We start from the raw sequence: 19,028 nt of genomic DNA on the forward strand, positions 1-19,028 counted from the left end.
CTTCTTGCTCCAGTTTTCTGCCCAAAGATGAGAGCAACTACGCTGTAGAATGAATGCCGCTCAACCCCACTTGAACTACCAAGGCTCAATGTTATGGCATCCTGGGAGTTGCAGTTTGGAGTGCACTCTTTTGCCGAGAAGGCTCGAGATCTTGTCAGACTACAACTCCTTGGATTCCCCAGCATTGATCCATGGCAGGTCAAGTGGGCTCAAGCTCCATTCATTCCACAGTGTAGATGCATCCTTAGACACCTCTCCCTGCCATTGTTTGTTGAAACAGTTGTGGACTGAAATAAAAAAAGACCCGTATTGACTCGAGTCTAACGCACCATCGGATCTAATGCGCACCTCAATGCTCAAAACCCTGAAACCAAAAAAAGTATTTGATGCTGAATGTAATGCGCAGTGGCAAAAAGTGTGCTCTTTGTAATTAGTGCATTGCAGTTGCTGCCTGCTTAGAATTAATAATGATAACAACAACAACAACAACAACGTTATTTTTGTATCCCACCTCCATCTCCCCAAAGCGACTCAGGGCAGCTCACATGGGGACGGGACCAACATCGACGTAAATTAAAACAATCCATGCATTAAAAACAATATAACAATATACTGTATATACTCGAGTATAAGCCTAGTTTTTCAGCCCTTTTTTTAAAGACTGAAAAAGCCCCCCTCTGCTTATACTCGGGTGAGGGTCCTGGTTGGCTTTTATTTGGGTCAACTTATACTCGAGAATATATGGTACATTTATTATTTTCCTCTATTATTATTGGTATTGTTACATTTATTATTTTTCTCTATTATTGTTGCTACTATTACATTTATTTTACTCTATTATTATTATTACATTTATTATTTCACTCTGATATTATTATTATTATTGCATTTATTATTTTACTCTATTTATTATTACATGTATTATTTTCCTGTATTTATTATTAATATTATTACATGTATTATTTTACTCGATTATTATTAAAAGCACATTTACATTGAAGAAGATGAGAAAAATGATTTGATCAGAGTTGGACAGTCTTATCTTAAATTTGAGTTTGATGTAAATATTCTAAAACATTTAGCCTACTGATGCCTCAATTAATGTAATTTTATTGGTATCTGTTTTTATTTCTTAAATTTGGCTTATACTGGAGTCAATGTTTTCCCAGTTTTTTTGTGGTAAAATTAGGTGCCTCGGCCTATATTCGGGTCGGCTTATACTCGAGGATATACGGTAATATAAAACAACATAAAACCGTATAGAACAACATAAAAACATATCAATTACTTAAAAACCTGGGCATAAGTACAGTGTGTGGAGGGGTGTTAGAATGCCAAAGCTTCCAGTGATTGAAAAGACAAGCTTGGGATGCATCTATGCTGTAGAATGAATCCACTTTAATTGCTTTGGTTCAATGCTATGGAGTCCTGGAGGCTGTAGTTTCACAAGGTCTTGGTCCTTCTGATGCCCCACCAAAGTCCAAATCCCACCATTGCATAGCATTGAGCCATGACCATTAAAGCTTCTTCCCCTTTTGCTCTGGCTCAGCTCTAAGATTACTGTAAGACCCAAATCTAACGCTCACTCCACTTTTGGCAAGGCCATTGATCCCATAAAGGTGAGCGTTAGATTTGAATAAATGTTCGTATATTCATCTTGATTAGTGATATACGTCCAAATAAGGATATTTTCAATTTTTTCCATTTTTGGAGATCTTGACTAATTTCTTTCCATTTCAAATGGTAGTTATTTTTTAGCAAATGAGCGTTTTTTGCCGAAATCCATATCCCTAAATATTTAATTTTCTTTACTACTTGAATACCCGTTATCTTCTCTAGTTCTTCTTGAGTTTTTCTTGGGATATTTTTCGTTAAAATCTTTGTTTTCTTTTTCTTTAAATAAAATCCCACTACCGAACCAAATTCTTCCAATTTATTTATCCATTGTTGTATTTGATTTCTTGGTTCGTCGATTATACAAATGATATCATCAGCAAATACTCTAGTTTTTAATTCATAATTAGCTACCTTTGTTCCTTTTTATTGTTTGCCTCGTCTTATATTTTTCAGTAAAATTTTAATTTGCAAAAATGAAAATTAATGGGGAGAGTGGGCAGCCCTGGCGTGTTCCCTTGTCGATCCTTATTTCCTCTGTATATTGACTATTTATTATAATTTTTGCTTTTTGTTTATCATAGATTGCATCTATTGTGTTATAAAATTGAAATCCAATGTCTATTTCTTTTAACAGGAATTTAACAAATGTCCAATTAAAGTTGGACATTTCTAGGAAAGACATCCTTCCCCTCCACTGTCTCATTTGCTCTCCCCCTTCTAATACACCCTCCTCAATCCCACACCTTTCTTATCTTAACATAATTATTTGGAGATGATCAACCGTGCACATTCATCTTAACCCCCAACAAACTTCCTTCTGTCATTTAAAAGCTGTTCCATCCTTTAAGTCAGATTGATCGTCTATTTTGGTATTTTGCATGGACGAAAACCCGCCGGCACTCACAAGATGATTTCGATCATGCAAAATCTTCCCCACTAGCCTTTATGTTCTCCCTTCTTATCTTGCATGGTTCCCTGTTGCACAAAAAGCCCAAAATGGCCACTGAAGCACCTGAACTGTTGGTGCGGAATGAATGCAGTTTGATTCCAGTTTAACTGCCATGGCTCAATACGATGGGGTTATGGGAGTCGTAGTTTTACCTTGTTTTGAGCCTTCTCTTTCCAGGAGTGATGGGGCCTTGCTAAACTACAAGTCCCACAGTTCCATAGCATGCAGCCAGGGCAGCGAAAGTTGCATCGATCTGCATTCATTCCACAGTGGATCAGTACCCAACTTATTTGTTTGTTGTCCTTCAGGTTATGCGGAATGGGGTTCTGAATCATGCTACTTGCCGATGAACTACGTTTGTATACTGTGAAAGCAGCCATTCAGCCTACTCTTGATGCCTGGCGGATCATCTACACTGTGGAATGAATCCAGTTTGACACCACTTTAGCTACAGAACCATAGGAGTTGTCAGTTGTCCAAGGTCTTTATCCTTCTGACAGTCGGAGAAGGAATCTGGACACAGCAGAATAAATAAAGCATTTAAGGCGCTGCTAGGCTCAGTCCATTTTTCACAATGCTGAATCTGTCCCTCTGTAAACGTCCTCATTCCAGACTGGGTTTCATGTATCTTCACTCCAGGAAGCTGCCAGCCTGATCTGCGCTGGAACATGGAGGCATTTCCTTATCGCATTGAAGGTCTGAAATGTGCATAAAAGATTGGGAGAGGGCCTTTAATACTCCTAATCTTGTCCATCAGGACAATGTGTTCCTTGTTGTGGAATTTTCCATCTGAGATGCTAGATGTGGAAATGGTCTATAAAGTTAGACCAAGGCAGAACTATGAAACAGCTTCCCCCTCAACTTCATAAAAGCCATCTTTTGGCAACTGAACCTCCCAACAACAATTATGTTCTTGCTTGAGGGATTGATCCATGATCTCCCAGGATATCAGTCTTAATGACTTGGATGATGGAATAGAGAACATGCTCATGTGCAGATGACACCAAATTGTGAGGGAGAGCTAATAGCCCAGAGGACAGGGTCAGGGTCCAAAATGACCGTAACAGATTAGAGAGGTCATTGGCCCAATCTCAGAAAATGAATATCATGTCAGATGTGGATGATGGATGTGAGGCGGATAAATTGAGACACTTACAGACATCCTTCTCAATTCTCTCCTCTGTTCGGCAACTCAGCATCTGCCTAGTAGCACGAACAAATAAGACTGAATAGCTATCAGCCGATCCCGGGAGTAATTAATGTTTATTTACACAGCTATTTACATAGATAGCAGCTGGAGCTGCTCGGACACATGTTGCTCTGACACAAGATTAATGGCGATTGCAAGAAGTTTTATCATTCCATCCTCAGTGACACATTTCCTTCTATGTAGGCAAAAGCGGAAGTCTAATTCCTTTCCCTCTAGGCAGTAAATCATTGCTCTATGTGATTAACTACTTCAGTACTAGATTGCTTGCTGAAGCAAACTTACACACCTACAATGAGTTAAACATTTCACTACATTTAACCATTACCTTGACATATTATCAGGGAGAAATGTATGTAACTACTCCTTGGCAATAAAAATGATATTCAGAGAGAGAAAACAGGTGACTCTTGGCTGGGAAAAGAATCTAGGGGTCTTAGGAAACCACAAGCTGAACATGAGGCAACAATGTGACATGGCAAAGAAGAAAGCTAACGCAATTCTACGCTGCATCAAGAGGAGAATAGCCTCTAGACCAGTAGTTCTCAACCTGTGTGTTCCCAGGGTTTTTGGCCTATAACTTCCAAAAATCCCAGCCAGTTTACCAGCTGTTAGGATTTCTGGGAATTGAAGGCCAAAACATCTGGGGACCCAGAGGTTGAGAACCACTGGCCTAACTTGAGGGAAGTCAGGGAACAACTCTACTCTGCTTTAGTTAAACCTCAACTGGGATTACCCTGTATCCAGTTCTGAGCAAAACAATTAGAGAACAATATGGTCAAGATGGAGGGGGTCCAGAGAAGGGCCACCAAAATGGCCAAAGTTCTGGAAGCCATGAATCCTGCTGAAGAACCTGAGGGAACTGACCTGTTTAGCTTGGGAAAGAGAAGATTGTGAAGGAGACATCATAGTCATATTTAAATATTTGAAAGGATGCCCCATTGAGGAGGAAGAGCCAGCTTGTTTGCTAGTGGTCTAGAAACTAGGACACTATGGGGCAATGAATCCAAAATGCAGTGAAATAGATTCAACCTAAACCTTAGGAGGAGCTTCCTGATGTTAAGAACTGTTTGACAGTGGAATATGCTCCATGAGAGTCTGATGGAGCCCTCTTCTTTCTCTGGAGGCTTTGAAGCAGAGGCTGAGTGGCCATCTGTTGGGAAGGCTTTGTTTGAGTGTACCTGCATAGTAGAAGGGGTTTGGACTGCACATCCTCTGCAGTCACTTCCAACTGGTTGCTTTTTGGAAGGTTGTTAGTTAATGGGATTTTGGGGTGACTGCAGCAGCTAAAATTTGGTTTCTTGTGGTGACTGTTGTGTACAGATTGACTCATTTCACGAAGCAAAGTTCTCAAAGCATAGAAACCTAATTCAAAGACAACAGGGTTGCAAAGCACACATTGAATGTTGTTAAGGCTGAGAGATAAGCCCTGCACAGTACTTCAATTGGTGAAGCAATGCAAATATTCCACAATCTTCCATCCCGTACGTCAGTAGCTCTTGAGTGTTTTTTTCCCCAATGGTTCATAAATCTTACTTACTTAGGTGATCCCTCATTGTCTGAGTATGATGGCCCTCCAAGTGTAGTGTCTCAGTGGTGGGTATGTAGGTGACTGTGGAGCCCTATTCTTGACCCGCATGTTCTTCCACAGGGAGGACATTGGTTTCCAGGTGGAAAGCAGTCCCGGTCAAGGTTGGCTTGACGTGCCTTCTTCCTCTTGGCACGTTTCTCCCTTTCATCCTCCATTGGTTTCTCATCAAATTCCACAGCACTGCTGGTCACAGTTGACCTCCAGCTAGAGCGCTCAAGGGCCAGGGCTTCCCAGTTCTCGGTGTCTATGCCACAGTTTTTGAAGTTAGCTTAAGTCCATCTTTAAATCTCCTTTCCTGTCCACCATTTTCCATTACTGAGTTGGGAATATCGTAAATGCTTTGGGAGACAGTGATTGGGCATTCGGACAACGTGGCCAGTCCAGTGGAGTTGATGATGTAGGAGCATTGGGTTGTTGTATGTCTTTCGGGCTGTGTGGCCATGTTCCAGAAGTATTCTGGAACATGGCCACAACCCGAAAGACAAACAACAACCCTGTGATCCGGGCCATGAAAGCCTTCGACAACACATTGTAGGAGCATTGTTTCAGTGCTGGTGGTCTTTGCTTCTTCCAGCACACTGACATTTGTTTGCCTGTCTTCCCAAGAGATTTGCAGGATTTTTCAGAGGCAACACTGATGGAATCGTTCCAGGAATTAAGAGTGATGTCTGTAGACAGTCCACATTTCGCAGGCTTAAACCATAGGTCACTGTCATGAGACCAGCCTCAAATTAAATTGTTACATGCAATGAGCTTGTGATAGGCATCGATTGAAGTGTCTGAGTTCTATTCTATGTGTAGGGTTGAGTGAAGTCAACATATATAGACTAGATAAAGAACCCAAGAATATGATTCTATATAATTGTGAAAATCAAGTTCTTAAAATAGTTAAAAACATTTGGAGAAGATGCTTTGATCAAACCTGAAACCAGTAGTATTGATTCATGTTTGTTAGACCACAGACTGGGTAGATACATGCTCAAAATAACATTTATTTTGGAATAATATAACATTTTGGGGAGGATATTAGTCTTAATGGCTGAAACGCCTCCTAGTAATGATAAATTGACTTTATTCCATCCTTATAGGTCTGTTTTAATCTCTTTCCAAGTCTTGTCATTGTTTAGAAACAATGTTGTATTTTATTAGATAGGGTTCTGCCAAAATAATTTACTTTTTCTCTCTTGCAGTTTGTGTTGCTCTTTTTCAATTAATTGTTTTAGTAAGAACATTAGTTTTTTGCTTATTTGTTTTAAAGCCTGCCACTTTCCCGAATGCTCCTAGTATGTAGAGTAATGTGAGTAATAATGCGAGTAAATCAATAGGTACTGCTTCAGTGAGGAGGTAAAAGGGTGCCTCATGCAGACATACTGGCAACAATTGGAAAAGGTCTATAAACAACAGGCTCCTCAGCTTGGAAAAAATGGAACAAGAGCACCTCCCCATGGCCGGAGTTGAGCATCGCCTCCAGATGACTGGAGATGGAAAGGGAAAGGCCTTTACCTCTTTGTACTGTATGTCGTTTGTTCACTGTGCAAAAGGACATTGAAGGTTTGCTTTATATATGTAAAATGTAATCTGCTCTGAGTCCCTCCGGGAAGATAAAGCGGAATATAAATAAAGTTTATCCAATGGATCTTCTAATATTAGCATTAGATCATCCGCAAAAGTTCAATTTTTATCCTCAGATCATTGATGTTTTATCCTTCTCTTATATTTCTCTAAAGAATTTTAAAAACTACTATAAATAATTTCTTATGAGATGGTCATTGACCGTAATAAAGTGAACTTGAACTATAAATAATAATTGAGATATTGAGTATCCTGGTCTTGTACTTTTTTCATATTTTGTGTTCCTTTGAAAGTTCTCGAACCAGAAACATTTATTCATCTTTAATAGACCAAAGAAGGGGCAGATACAAGCTCTAAAGACCATTTATTTGATTTTCCTTAAAGAACCTCTAATGAGGGTCCAGAATGGCACAAGATCAGGGGGCAAGGTGGCAAATGTAGCTTCTTCAGGCCTTAATGTCAAACTATATTGTTTCTAGCATCCTTTGTAGGCTGAGGTGAACAACTGCCTTCAGTACACTACATAGTCATCATGCAAAGGTACTTCATCTTCTGTGAACATTGATCATCTTTCCAACTTGAAAAATCTGGGGGGGAAATCCACATATGCTGAAAGATTAATTTCCCTTACCTGGCCTTGGTTAGAAGGCATAAAGACAAATAACATATTAATTTAATTTAATTTAATTACTGTTTTTACTGTTGTGGGCCACTTTGAATCTCATTTAGAGAAGAAAGCAGGATAATAATACTAGTAATAGTAATAGTTGTTGTATCTGTAGCAGAAGGCAATATCCATGAGATTTTGTCTCAATTTGAGAAGAGTTCAGAGAAGAAGGAGGGACTTATTTTGGGTAAATCCAAGATATTCTGCAATCCTGTCCTTGCTAATTTCCAAAGCAAGCTTTTCCACCTTGAGAGCTGAGCCATGATAGTTACAGTAGGGTGAAAATGCATTATCTCTGCAGTGTAGATGCACCTACAGTAGTCGATGTAGGATAAGAGCTGATGTCTTAAATGGATTTAACTATACTGTTGGCTTAATTGTAATAGATCACTACCAACCGGAAGGTGGCGAGTTCAAAGCCTGAGTCGGACTGAGCACCCGACTGTTTAATAGCCTAGCTTACTGTCCACCTAAGCAGTTCAGAAACAGCTGCAGCTGTGAGTAAATAAATTAGGGACCACTAAAGTGGAGAGGCTAATTTAATTTACAACACAATAAAACTGCCGGTGATCAAAGAGCAAGGAGGAAATGCTATGATCAAAAAGGACTCGGCGTCATAATGGATGAAGTGACAGCTCCTCCCGTGGCCAGAATTGAGCATAACCTCCTGAAGCCGGAAGTTAGAAAATGTTGAATTACTTTTATCTGTCTGTATGTGTTGTATGTCAATAAAAATTGGCATTGAGTGTTTGCCATGTATATGTACATTGTGATCTGCCCTGAATCCCCTTCGAAGTGAGAAGGGCAGAATATAAATACTGTAAATCAATCAATAAATAACAATAACTTCCTCTTACCACTGCCAACTAAAATTAACAAATCAACTGTATCCTTCCTATGTAAAAAATAAGCAAAAAAAATTAAAAACACAAATGACTTTGCTCTTCCTTCAGCAAAAGCAGCCATCAAACTATTGTAATCGACTTCTACTCAGTTTCATTACAGCTTCTGCTAAATATAGGCAATATATTTAAAATTCATGCACAACCACAAGAAATGTCAATATAGACTAAAATTTAGGTCTTGAAATTTCATATTTTATTCATCGCCTCACTATCACAACCAGTTTTCCCCTTTTAATTTAAATTGATCTTATTGTATATCTGCAATTGGTTTCTACTAGTATATAGTATCTTATTGTCTTTCCCCCTTTCATGCTCAACATTCTTGTTTTATTACGTCACTTCCCTACTTTAGTAACATGTTCCATGTTTTCGGCAATGTTTGTTCCTACCTGTAATTCCTTTTGTCTTGTAAATGGTTTAAGTCCCATCTTTGGAGGGGCAAAGAATGGAAGATAAAGATTGCTACCTATCATCCCTATGTATATTTCCAGCCCAAACCATCTGAGCTCCTCCTCACCATATTTGGCTGCCAAGTGAACACAGGCACCCGTTGTACGGTTCATCCCGGGTCGGCCAGGGGCCCAAGGCATGTAGTCTATCATTGACATATCTGACCACCTCCACTGTCCAACCTGCAAGAAAGAGCAAAACAACCAATCCCGTTTCCTGGGTGAAGATCTCTGTTGATCAAAATAACCCATCTCATCCCATTCCAGAAAGATCATCACACTAATCTGCAAACGTGAAGCCCACAATTTGCTCCACAGTCATCCTCTAAAAGGTTCTATGCTAATAAGAGCTACGCGGATCACGATAATTTTATCATTGCTTGCCTTCAAGTTGTTTCCATCTTATGGAAATCCCAAGGGAAAACTATCATGGGGTCATCTAAAAGCATTCTGTGCTAATAAGAACTGCATGGATCATGCCAGCTTTGTCATTGTGTGCTTTCAAGTTGTTTCTGACTTATGGCAACACTAAGGAGTACCCATCATGGGGTTTTCTGGGGTTGCCCAAATGCATGCTGTGCTCATTAGAGCTACACCGATCATAAGAGCTTTGTTGTTGGGTGCCTTCAAGTCGTATCTGACATGCTGATTCTAAGGAATATCAATGAGTTTTTCTGGGGTCACCTAATGGTTTTCCATGGCTGACTGGTGATTCAAACTCTGCCTTCTACATGAGATATGATATTCTTAGGATATTTAGACCCCAAACAGATCTTACTCATCAGAAATCCCATCCCATGCCCTGGCCTAGGAGTATAGTGCCTAGATCCAGGGAAGACCTGCAATCCCTCTATTCTAATCTGCCTTGGTCAGATCACACCTTGAATCACACTGTGTCCAGTTATGACACTGCAATTGAAGGGAGATGTTGACTGGAAACTGGAAGGTGTCCAGAGGAGGGTGACCTCAAAGGATCAAGGGTCTGGAGAACAAGCCCTATGAGAAGCAGCTTCAAGAGCTGGGCATGTTTAGCCTGCAGAAGAGAAGGCGGAGAGGAGACATGATGCGGGCCATGGATCAAGATATGAGGGGAAGTCATAGGGAAGATAGAGAAGGCTTGTTTTCTGCTGCCCTAGAGACTAGGACACGGAACAATGGCTTCAAACTACAGGAAAGGAGATTCCACCTGAACATTAGGAAGAATTTCCTGACTGTGAGAGCTTTTTACTAGACATGTCCAAAAAATCATTTTGAATCGTATATCGGAATTATTTCGGATTGTTCTCGCTTTTTGATACGCATTCCGAGACATTGTCTCACAGCACAACCAGCAATGTAATTCGAACCATTCTCTAATTGTCTCTTAATGTTTCGTTAATTCCCCCCCCCCAATTTTTTTAAAAAATATATTTTAAAAAATATTTTTTAAAAATAATTTGTTTCTGCAACCTACCTTGAATGGGAGCTTAGTGCAGCCTAACATGGCTACCGCTCCCTGGCCAATCAGAAGCTTCCATGATGGACGCAAAGGTGGGGGCTAACGTCCTCTGCGTCCACATGGAAGATTGCCATACAAGCCCAGTGTGTAGCGATTGCGCATGCGTGTCCGCCATTTTAGAAACATTTAGAATCATTATGAATTTTCAGAAATATCCGAAATTTTTGGGTGAAAAAATCGGAAATACTTTCTATATTGAAGCGCCAGCACCCCCTACTTTAGAAACGAGAATTGAAACATTTTTTTCATCGATCGGATATGCCTACTTTTTACATTATATTTCTTCAGATATTTAAAAATGGCTGCTGTGTCACCCTCTTAGTCTCATGCCTTCTTTTTACCTCTACCTGGTTTGCATATCCAAGGATCTGTGGACCCACCTGGCTGTTATGAGGATTGTGTGTCCATTGAAAAGAAGAAAGCCAAAAGTTGGAAACTCACCTCTGTGGAGTCATACAATCCAATCCAAACACCTTCCTTTGGGTTGTGCTGGGTAAGAATGAATCGGCTTATAATGTTCCCCTCTTGCTCAGAGATGATGGAGGCAAGATGGCAGTTTTGTTTGAACGATTGGCAGGCAGTCTGAAGGGATTCAAGAGAAAGGGGTGTTTACTTGAGATGTGCCACCAGGCAGACTTAAAAGATGCTGCTCAGTCCACGAGAACTTGCATTCAGGTATAGGGAATGTCTCAGTCCAGCCATAAGGTCATAGAGTCCAGTGTATAACCCTATGACTATCTCTTTAGGCAATGGGAAAGCCCAGCGTGATGCAGATACAGCTCTTCAATGGCTTGAGGTGGAAGATGGAGAGAGGCACTTCTCCAGGGAGAAGAAGAGGAACAAGGTTATCCTTTCTAAGGAATTGCAATGGGGACGGAAAGCCATCCCTACCCCTCAGTCAGTTCTCTCTCACTTTTCCAAAGCCATTTCACCGCTTTAACTGTTTGACTGCTGCCAGGAAGAAATTTTAGATGAGCACAAGATGACCACAGAATCCTAGAACCATCAAGTTAGAAGAGACCCCACGTCTGAAAAATTCAGAAAGAGCTTCCAAAGCCACATGTAATGCTGTGTGGAGGCTCCATCACATTTGCCCAGCTTGGCATCATACTATTCCCCCCTCCCCCCAAGAAGACTTGGTCTTTCTCCCAAGACCAAGAAGACTATGTGGCCAGATAGACATTGGGTAATTCTGTAACAGTAATACTTGGCCAGGAGGAATCGCCTATCATGAAGGGGTGCTTCTGCTATATTCTCTTGGAGAGTTTGTCTTCTTCAAAAGACATAGGAGACTTACAGCCGCCATACCCTCCTTCAGTCCTTCATCCTAATGAACCGCTGGGTTCTTCTCTAGTTCAGCAAGAAAGGGAGCTGGAGGAGGGAAGGCTCAAGCATTTGGCTCTGAACCTCAGATACAGCGAAAAGGCTGTGACACGTGCTCTCCAAATATTCTGGAGCATGTGGGCATGGTCTGAGCCAAGTGTTATTACACAGGCCAGCTTCTCCCTGGCTGGCTACTGAAAACAGTCCGATTCTTGACCGCCTGACCCTGCTGTTGTACTTTTTGGATTTATAACCTCTGGACTGATCACTGACTTCTCCACTAGGATGTTGTTCTGACTGATGGCTTCTTGACTCAGATACCTTTGGGACTTTAGCTTCTCAACTACATTTTGGCTCAATCTTAAGAAGAGTATACCTGGCTCCTCCTTGATCTCGATTTTTCTCCAAGAAGCAAAGGAGGAGGAAAACAATGGAGACCTGCATTGTGTGCCAATCAAAGAACAGTTTTTGCATGCCACCCAATAGTCCAGGGGTCCCCAAACTAAGGCCCGGATGCAGCCCTTCAAGGTCATTTACCTGGCACCTGTCCTAAACTTTAGACTTAGGGTCTCTTTGCTTACCTATGGTCTTATGAGATCATCTAGAGGTCTCTTTGCTTACCTATGGTCTTATGAGATCATCTAGATGGTCTTTGAAAGTCTCTTTGCTTAGCTACAGCCTAATGAGACCATCTAGATGGCCTTTGAGGGTCCTTTTCCTTACCTATGGTTTTATGAGATTGTCTAGTTGTCCTTTGGAGGTCCCTTTCCTTACCTATGATCTTATGAGACCATCTAGATGGTCTTTGAGGGTCCCTTTCCTTACCAATGGTCTTATGAGACCACTTAGATGGTCTTTGGAGGTCTCTTTGCTTACCTATGGTCTTATGAGATCATCTAGATCAGGGGTCCCCAAACTAAGGCCCTCCAAGGTCATTTACCTGGCCCTTGTCCTAAACTTTAGACTTAGGATTGACCTAAGTCTACCCAGTCTTTGGAGGTCTCTTTGCTTACCTATGGTTTTATGAGATCAGGGTTGACCTAAGTCTGAAATGACTTGAAGGCACACAACAACAATCCTAATTTTGGACTATTTCATCCTAGTCCGGCCCCCCAACAGTCTGAGGGACTGTGAATTGGCCTTCCACTTAAAAAGTTTGAGGACCCCTGCAATAGTCCCTTAGGGATGAAGGGTCAACACAAAACAGTATCTCAAATTCTCATCAAAATCAACCGAGAAAAGCTCTGAGTGGCTTGTATTTCATTCAGTAGTTCCAATGACAGGTGACCCTCTCAATCTGTTCTTGCATGTTGGGGCCAGTGCGTTAGTCCAACCCAAATGAGTCAATAATTCTACTTTAAGATGAAATAAAGTAGGATTTGGGATGGTGTCTCATCAGCCAGGAGGGACATGCTGGTTTTTCTCTTTCTCACACATGTGAGGAGCCAGGCAAGTTGAGAATGCTCCTTTTGTATTCCCTCATCATCCTCAAAAAGACTGTCTTACCTCTGCTTCTTCCCATGACATTCTTACGGAGAAGAGGCCATAGCAGTACTCCTGAATCCTCAACCAGCCACTGGGGCAACCAGCTGCCTCTATACCTGAGATGAAAAAGGATGTTCAGGGTTTTAATCAATGAGTCAACTAGGAATTGTATCTCCTTCCTTCTAGAATCATAGAATTGGAAGGAACCACATGGTCCATCTAGTCCATCCCCTTCTACCATTCAGGTAAAGCACAATCAAAGCACCCTGGACAGATGGTCTCTGTTTAAAAGCCTCCAAGGAAGGGTCCTCCACCAGACCCTGAGGCAAAGAGTTCCACTTTTTAACACCCCATATGGTCAGGAAGTTTTTCCTCATGCTCAGGTGGAATCTCCTTTCCTGCAATTTTTCTTCTAGATTAGACTTCCACTCCCAGTAGCCCTACATCTCATCAAAAGTGAGAAAGATCAACAGCTGCAGGCCATACAATTTCCATGGTGGAGAAAAATGATGACATGTTTTGGGTTTTCTTCCACTCTGGCACATTTATTTATTTATTTATTTATTTACAGTATTTATATTCCGCCCTTCTTTCTCACCCCGAAGGGGACTCAGGGCGGATTACAATGAACACATATATGGCAAACATTCAGTGCCAACAGACAAACTTATATAGACAGACACAGAGGCATTTAACATTTTTTTCCAGCTTCATGATTCCGGCCACAGGGGGAGCTGTTGCTTCACTGTCCACTAGTGGCTGTACTTCCTCATTACTTTCCTCGTGTTTTGCTGGCAGTTTTATGATGTTGTAAATTAGTTAAATTAGCCTCCCGCATAAAGCATACCTATTTCCCTACTTGACAGATGCAACTGTCTTTCGGGGCTGCATAGGTCAACAGCAAGCCGGGCTATTTAATGGTTGGGGGCTTAACCCGACCCGGGCTTCGAACTTATGACCTCTCGGTCAGTAGTGATTTATTGCAGCTGGTTACTAGCCAGCTGCGCTACAGCCCGGCCCATAGAAGGTAAGTAAAGCATTTTCAGCTGCTTTACTTACCTTCATTGAAAGTAAGTAAAGCATTTTCAGCTGCTCTCAAATGTTGGACTTAAGACAGGGCTTTACTGAGGACTGTGGATGGATGAGAGTCAATGTAGTGCAATACTTTGAGTGTCAAGTTAGGAGACCTGGGTTCAAATCTTCATTCAGGCATGGGAACTGCAACTCCTCACAGTCCTAACCAGCATAGCCAATGGAGGAAAAGACTGGGAGTTCCAGTTCAACATCACCTGGAGAGTTACACAGTTTCCCAGTCCTGAATCCTGGTCTCCTTGGGTCCTCATCCAACAGTAGGACCGCCATACCATGCTGCCTCTCCAAATGAAACTATAGCAGATAGGATTCTGAAGGAGGCAATTGGGACTCACCGTTCAGAAAAATGCTGGTGGCCAGGAGACCCAAAAGGAGGATGTGGAAGCACAAGACCAGCCCCAATTCACTCCTTGGGAGAAAGAGACGAGGAGAGAAAAAAGAGAAAGATAATAATATAGAGACATAACAATGAAGATGTTTCTTTCAAACAATCCACCAAAAGTAAATTTCAAAACCTAACACCTACAGCCTGCCATTAGTTCTAATGTAGATCTATTGAATCAATGGGATTTTACTTCCATGTTGATTCGACATTTGATTCTGTGGGCTTAGTGTCATGGCCAGCAAGTTGTCTGGCTTGACTCTACTGTTGCGGGTGCTTGGAAGGGGTCAAGATGACCTTCCTTCACAGGTTTCAGGGATTATTGGTGAAGGCATCATGAAATGGGAAGCAGCTGAGAATCCCTGGATAAAAAGGGGTCTGGAGGAGATAGTTCTTTAGCAGCAATAACATCGTACTTTAGGGCTTGTGCCTTGGCTTCTGGCTGTTACCCCTGGGTTAGATCTCTAGAGCTTAACCTTGGCCCTGCAATCCTGCTTTGGTCTCTGCCTGTTCCTATAAGCTTGTCTTGAATCTGGTATATCCTGAAACCTTGAATCTAAACTCTGGACTGGCTTCCTGGATTGATAGATGGACTTGAATTTTGATTTGTTCCTTTGGCCTTTAGTCTTCAGTTTGACCTTGATTATCCGGCTTGACCCTAGAACTCTGATTATGGTTTGTACCTTTGGGACTTTGCTTTGTGTTTCCCCAGCTGTGTGCTACTTTTCTGTTCTGTTAGCCAGACCTTGGAAAGACTCAATGTTTTAGTTCTTCATTTAATTAAATAAGATCTTGGCTCATCTTTGGTTTGTTTCATTAAACTCTGTTCGGGAGAGCCACCTGGGACATAACACTTAGGACCCTTCTACACTGCCATATAATCCAGATTATCACAGCAGATAATCTGGATTTTATATTATTATTTATTTATTTACAGCATTTATATTCCACCCTTCTCACCTCGAAGGGGACTCAGGGCGGATCACATTGCACACATAAAGGCAAACATTCAATGCCATATAACACAGAAGAGAGACAGAGACAAGACGCAGGTACGGGATGGCCTCGAACTCATGACCTCTTGGTCAGAGTGATTTGTTGCAGCTGGCTTGCTTTCCAGCCTGCACCACAGCCTGGCCTTATATGCAGAAAGAGCCTTAGTGTAGGTGGAACTAATTAAGAACTGTACATAATAGGGCTGTACACAGATCTGTATTTCAAAACGGGCTCAACTGATTCAGCTCTTGTAGATCTTTTGGCCAGCTGTAATGACGTGGGCACCACCACCATTTTTTTCAGCCACAATAGACTACATGGCTGCCAACCACCCATAATTTTTGTTTCATTTGGCTACACGTGGAGTGCGAAGAAGCAGCCACACATCCGCACAGTGTTTCCTGTGAGCCCTGCCTGTTGAGCAGAAGAAGAGTGGTTTCTTAAGTCTTAAACCTAGGTCTCATTGAAGTATCTGAGGAGAAACAAACCCAGAAAATGTGGTTTCTTAAGTCCGATGCCTTAAACCCAGGTGTTATTGAAGGATCCAAGGAGAAACAATCCCCAAAGGTGGTTTCTAAAGTCTGATGCCTTACGTCCACGTCTTATTGAAGGATCTGAGGAGAAACAATCCCAGAAAAGGTGGTTTCTTAAGTTTGATTCTTTAAAACCAGGTTTTATTGATGGATATAAGGATAAAGGATCCTAGAAAAGGTGGTTTCTTAAATTTGATGCCTTAAACCCAGATCTTATTGAACGATGTAAGAAGAAACAATGCCAGAAAGGGTGGTTTCTTAAATCTGATGCCTTAAACCCAGGTGTTATTGAAGTATCCAAGGAGAAACAATCCCAGAAAGGTAGTTTCTTAAGTCTGATGCCTTAAGTCGAGGTCTTATTGAAGGACCTGAGGAGAAACAATCCCAGAAAAGGTGGTTTCTTAAGTTTGATGCCTCAAAACCAGGTCTTATTGAAGGATCTGACAATAAACAATGCCAGAAAAAGTGGTTTCTTAAGGAGATGCCCTAAAAATGACAGAAAGGAAAGCCTGAGAAGTTTCCCCATTGCCGCCAATGGGCCGGATTTTCCTGGACCAAAAATGGATCTTTCTGTTGTGGAATTGAAAAATGGAATTTTGCTCACCTGAATTTGGGAGGCTCCTAAAAAAACTGATCAGGGAGGCAACCAAAAACTGGCCACCAAAAGCGGTACAGGATTTAGCTGAATTGTACACCCCTAGTACATAAAGGCTTCTGCAAAGAGATTGATAAGATCTATCAATGGGAATGGCTTGAGGCCAAACAGAAAATTCTGCACAGAGAAACAGTACTTGATTTCATAAAACATCAGATTCATGATTGGGCTCTGCAAGGAAACCACTGTCATGAGAACATCTAGATACAATGGAAGAGAAGCAAAGAGGAGCACAAGGAGCTTCTGTATGGGCTGTTTCTGAATGTTTAACGGAATGGACAAGAAATGTCTAGAACAGAGATTCTCAAACATTTTCAGACATGGAGTCCTTTTTGAAGAAAAGGTTTCTGGTGAGGCCCCAAGAAATCTCTATACATGTATGTGTGAGTGTGTGTGGCATGGGCAAACTTTTTGAGCAATATAAACTTAACAGTATTTCAGTAGAAGACCCCAGGGGCCATCCAATCCAACCCCCTTCTACTATGCAGGAAAAGCACAATCAAAGCACCCCCTGAGTGGCGGGAGGGAAACAGGGTTTTGGAAGCAAGGTGTTGTGACTCAGCCTTTGTGTGACTCTGATGAGGATTCTGGGATGCAGTTTCAGGATGATGGGATTCAGGTTCAGGATGAGTTCCAAGATGACTCTGATGCAAATTATGGGAATCAGGTGCAGAATGTTCCTGCTGTGAGAGATGAGGAGCAGGGAGGCTTTCCCATGGGAAGAAATGATGTTGTTAATGAGGATGGTTTTCAGGTGCAAAAAGCAGAAAGGGAGAGCAGTTTCCAGTCTCAGTTTGATAGCACCAACGAGCCCTGTGGCCTTGAAAGCGAAAGCAATCAGGCCGCTTCTCTTGATCGGGCTAGTTGTCTGGAATTTCAGGGGTTGCGCAGAAGTCTCAGAATAGCAAATAAGAGGGAGTTCAAAGGGCAAAGAAATGCCTTCATGTTATACTATTAAAAAAGTCTGCTGAGAGGAAAATCTTCGTCAGAGCAATTTCTTCACTTGAATCAAGAACCAAGTCTGCTTTCCTGTATTATCTTATAGCCTGTATGTTTCCTCGTTTCTGGGACTTTGGTTTCATTTTAAGGACCTTGTTTCATGCCTAATGTTTCCATGGATTTGTTCTTACAGCCTTGTTTTTGTAACTATCTTTTGGAACTGAACTTTTGCCTTTTATGAACTATCTTTTTCCCTATTCCTTAATAAACTACAAAAGACTACATCTGGTGTGCAGTCTGGTGTCTTTAGCAAGGTGAAGCTAGCTTGAGGTGCAACACAAGGAAGGTGAGGGAGAAAGACTCTGGGCAGCGGGGAAAGTGAGAAAAAGGGCTTCTGGTAGCAAGGGAGGTGAAGAAAAAAGGCTTTTTGGGGTGAGGGAAGCAGGAGGAGGAGCAGGAAAGAGGAAGGAAAGTTTGGAGAAGGAGGAGGGAACTGCAGAGCCCCTCAGTATGCTTCACAAAGCCCTAAGGGCCCCATATCAGTTTCCCCTTTCAGGTTGTTCTGTCAGGTTCCAGCTACAATTGTTGTTGTGTGTCTTCAGGCCATTTACAACTTATGGTGACCCCGAGGTACATCTATGTGGGGTTGGCAAGGCTTGCCATTTTGCCTTTCTCTGAAGCTGAGTGAGACTTACCCAAGTTCATCCCAATAGGTTTCCATGGTGGACCATGGATTTGAGCCCTGGTCTGCCAGTCCTACTCCAACACAGCGGCCATGGAGGCTCTTAGCTATCGTCCAGCCTTAAAATGGAGGAAGCAAAAAGCCCCAATTGGATGTACTCACTTTGTGGCCTGTCCCTTTGTCCGTGGTGTCTTCATCTGAATGTCTTTTCTCCTGTTTCAGAGGAATACGAATCCTTCTGGGTCCTCAATGGAGAGGGACAGAAATCTCTGTGGCCAACAACAGGCACCAGATCCAGCATCCAACTTAAACATATGACTGTTTCAGATTGTTTTTGGTTCATTGAGTTTTTTTATCTATCTCTTTCTATATTTGTGTCTCCTCGTTCCCCTCTTTCTTTTCATTTTCAGTAGTTGTTTCTTTAGCCCTGTTCTTTTTACAGAAATGAACAAAAGCTTCCAATAAAGATCTAAATTAATAATCTGT

The 19,028-nt window shown here is 41.7% G+C and overlaps 2 protein-coding genes across 4 annotated transcripts in view; one reads left to right on the forward strand and one right to left on the reverse strand.

The window, feature by feature from the left end:
- Window positions 1-3,115, forward strand: part of LOC134299709 (C-type lectin mannose-binding isoform-like) — a 13,047-nt gene extending 9,932 nt beyond the window's left edge. For both annotated transcript variants that reach the window (XM_062983421.1, XM_062983423.1), the window contains exon 6: window positions 2,875-3,115. In XM_062983421.1, coding sequence (XP_062839491.1) covers window positions 2,875-2,936 — 62 coding nt within the window. In that variant the 3' untranslated portion in view covers window positions 2,937-3,115. The remainder of the gene's footprint in view (window positions 1-2,874) is intronic.
- Window positions 3,116-7,283: 4,168 nt separating this feature from the next.
- On the reverse strand, window positions 7,284-18,999 carry LOC103280606 (C-type Lectin CRL). 2 transcript variants are annotated; one of them, XM_008120140.2, is made up of 6 exons: window positions 18,705-18,979; window positions 14,691-14,764; window positions 13,285-13,379; window positions 10,897-11,037; window positions 9,026-9,140; window positions 7,284-7,523 (listed from the first exon to the last, which is right to left on the reverse strand). In XM_008120140.2, the coding sequence occupies exons 1-6, from the start codon at window positions 18,737-18,739 to the stop codon at window positions 7,456-7,458; spliced, it is 528 nt and encodes a 175-aa protein (XP_008118347.2). In that variant the 5' UTR covers window positions 18,740-18,979; the 3' UTR covers window positions 7,284-7,455. The 2 variants fall into 2 exon arrangements, with proteins under 2 accessions (XP_008118347.2, XP_062839490.1); XM_062983420.1 differs by lacking the exon at window positions 7,284-7,523 and having other exon boundaries at window positions 8,679-9,140; window positions 18,705-18,999.
- Window positions 19,000-19,028: the final 29 nt, after the last annotated feature.

This window comes from Anolis carolinensis, chromosome 5, assembly GCF_035594765.1.
Source record: "Anolis carolinensis isolate JA03-04 chromosome 5, rAnoCar3.1.pri, whole genome shotgun sequence".
Lineage (NCBI taxonomy): Eukaryota > Metazoa > Chordata > Lepidosauria > Squamata > Dactyloidae > Anolis > Anolis carolinensis.

Coding starts and splice junctions, on each gene's coding strand:
- LOC103280606 (XM_062983420.1), bottom strand. CDS start 18,739: ATGAAGACACCACGGACAAAGGGACAGGCCACAAA. Junction 11,038..13,284: donor TGTCATGGGAAGAAGCAGAG/GTAAGACAGTCT, acceptor GAATCCCTTCAG/ACTGCCTGCCAATCGTTCAA. Junction 9,141..10,896: donor GATTGTATGACTCCACAGAG/GTGAGTTTCCAA, acceptor TCTTTCTTGCAG/GTTGGACAGTGGAGGTGGTC.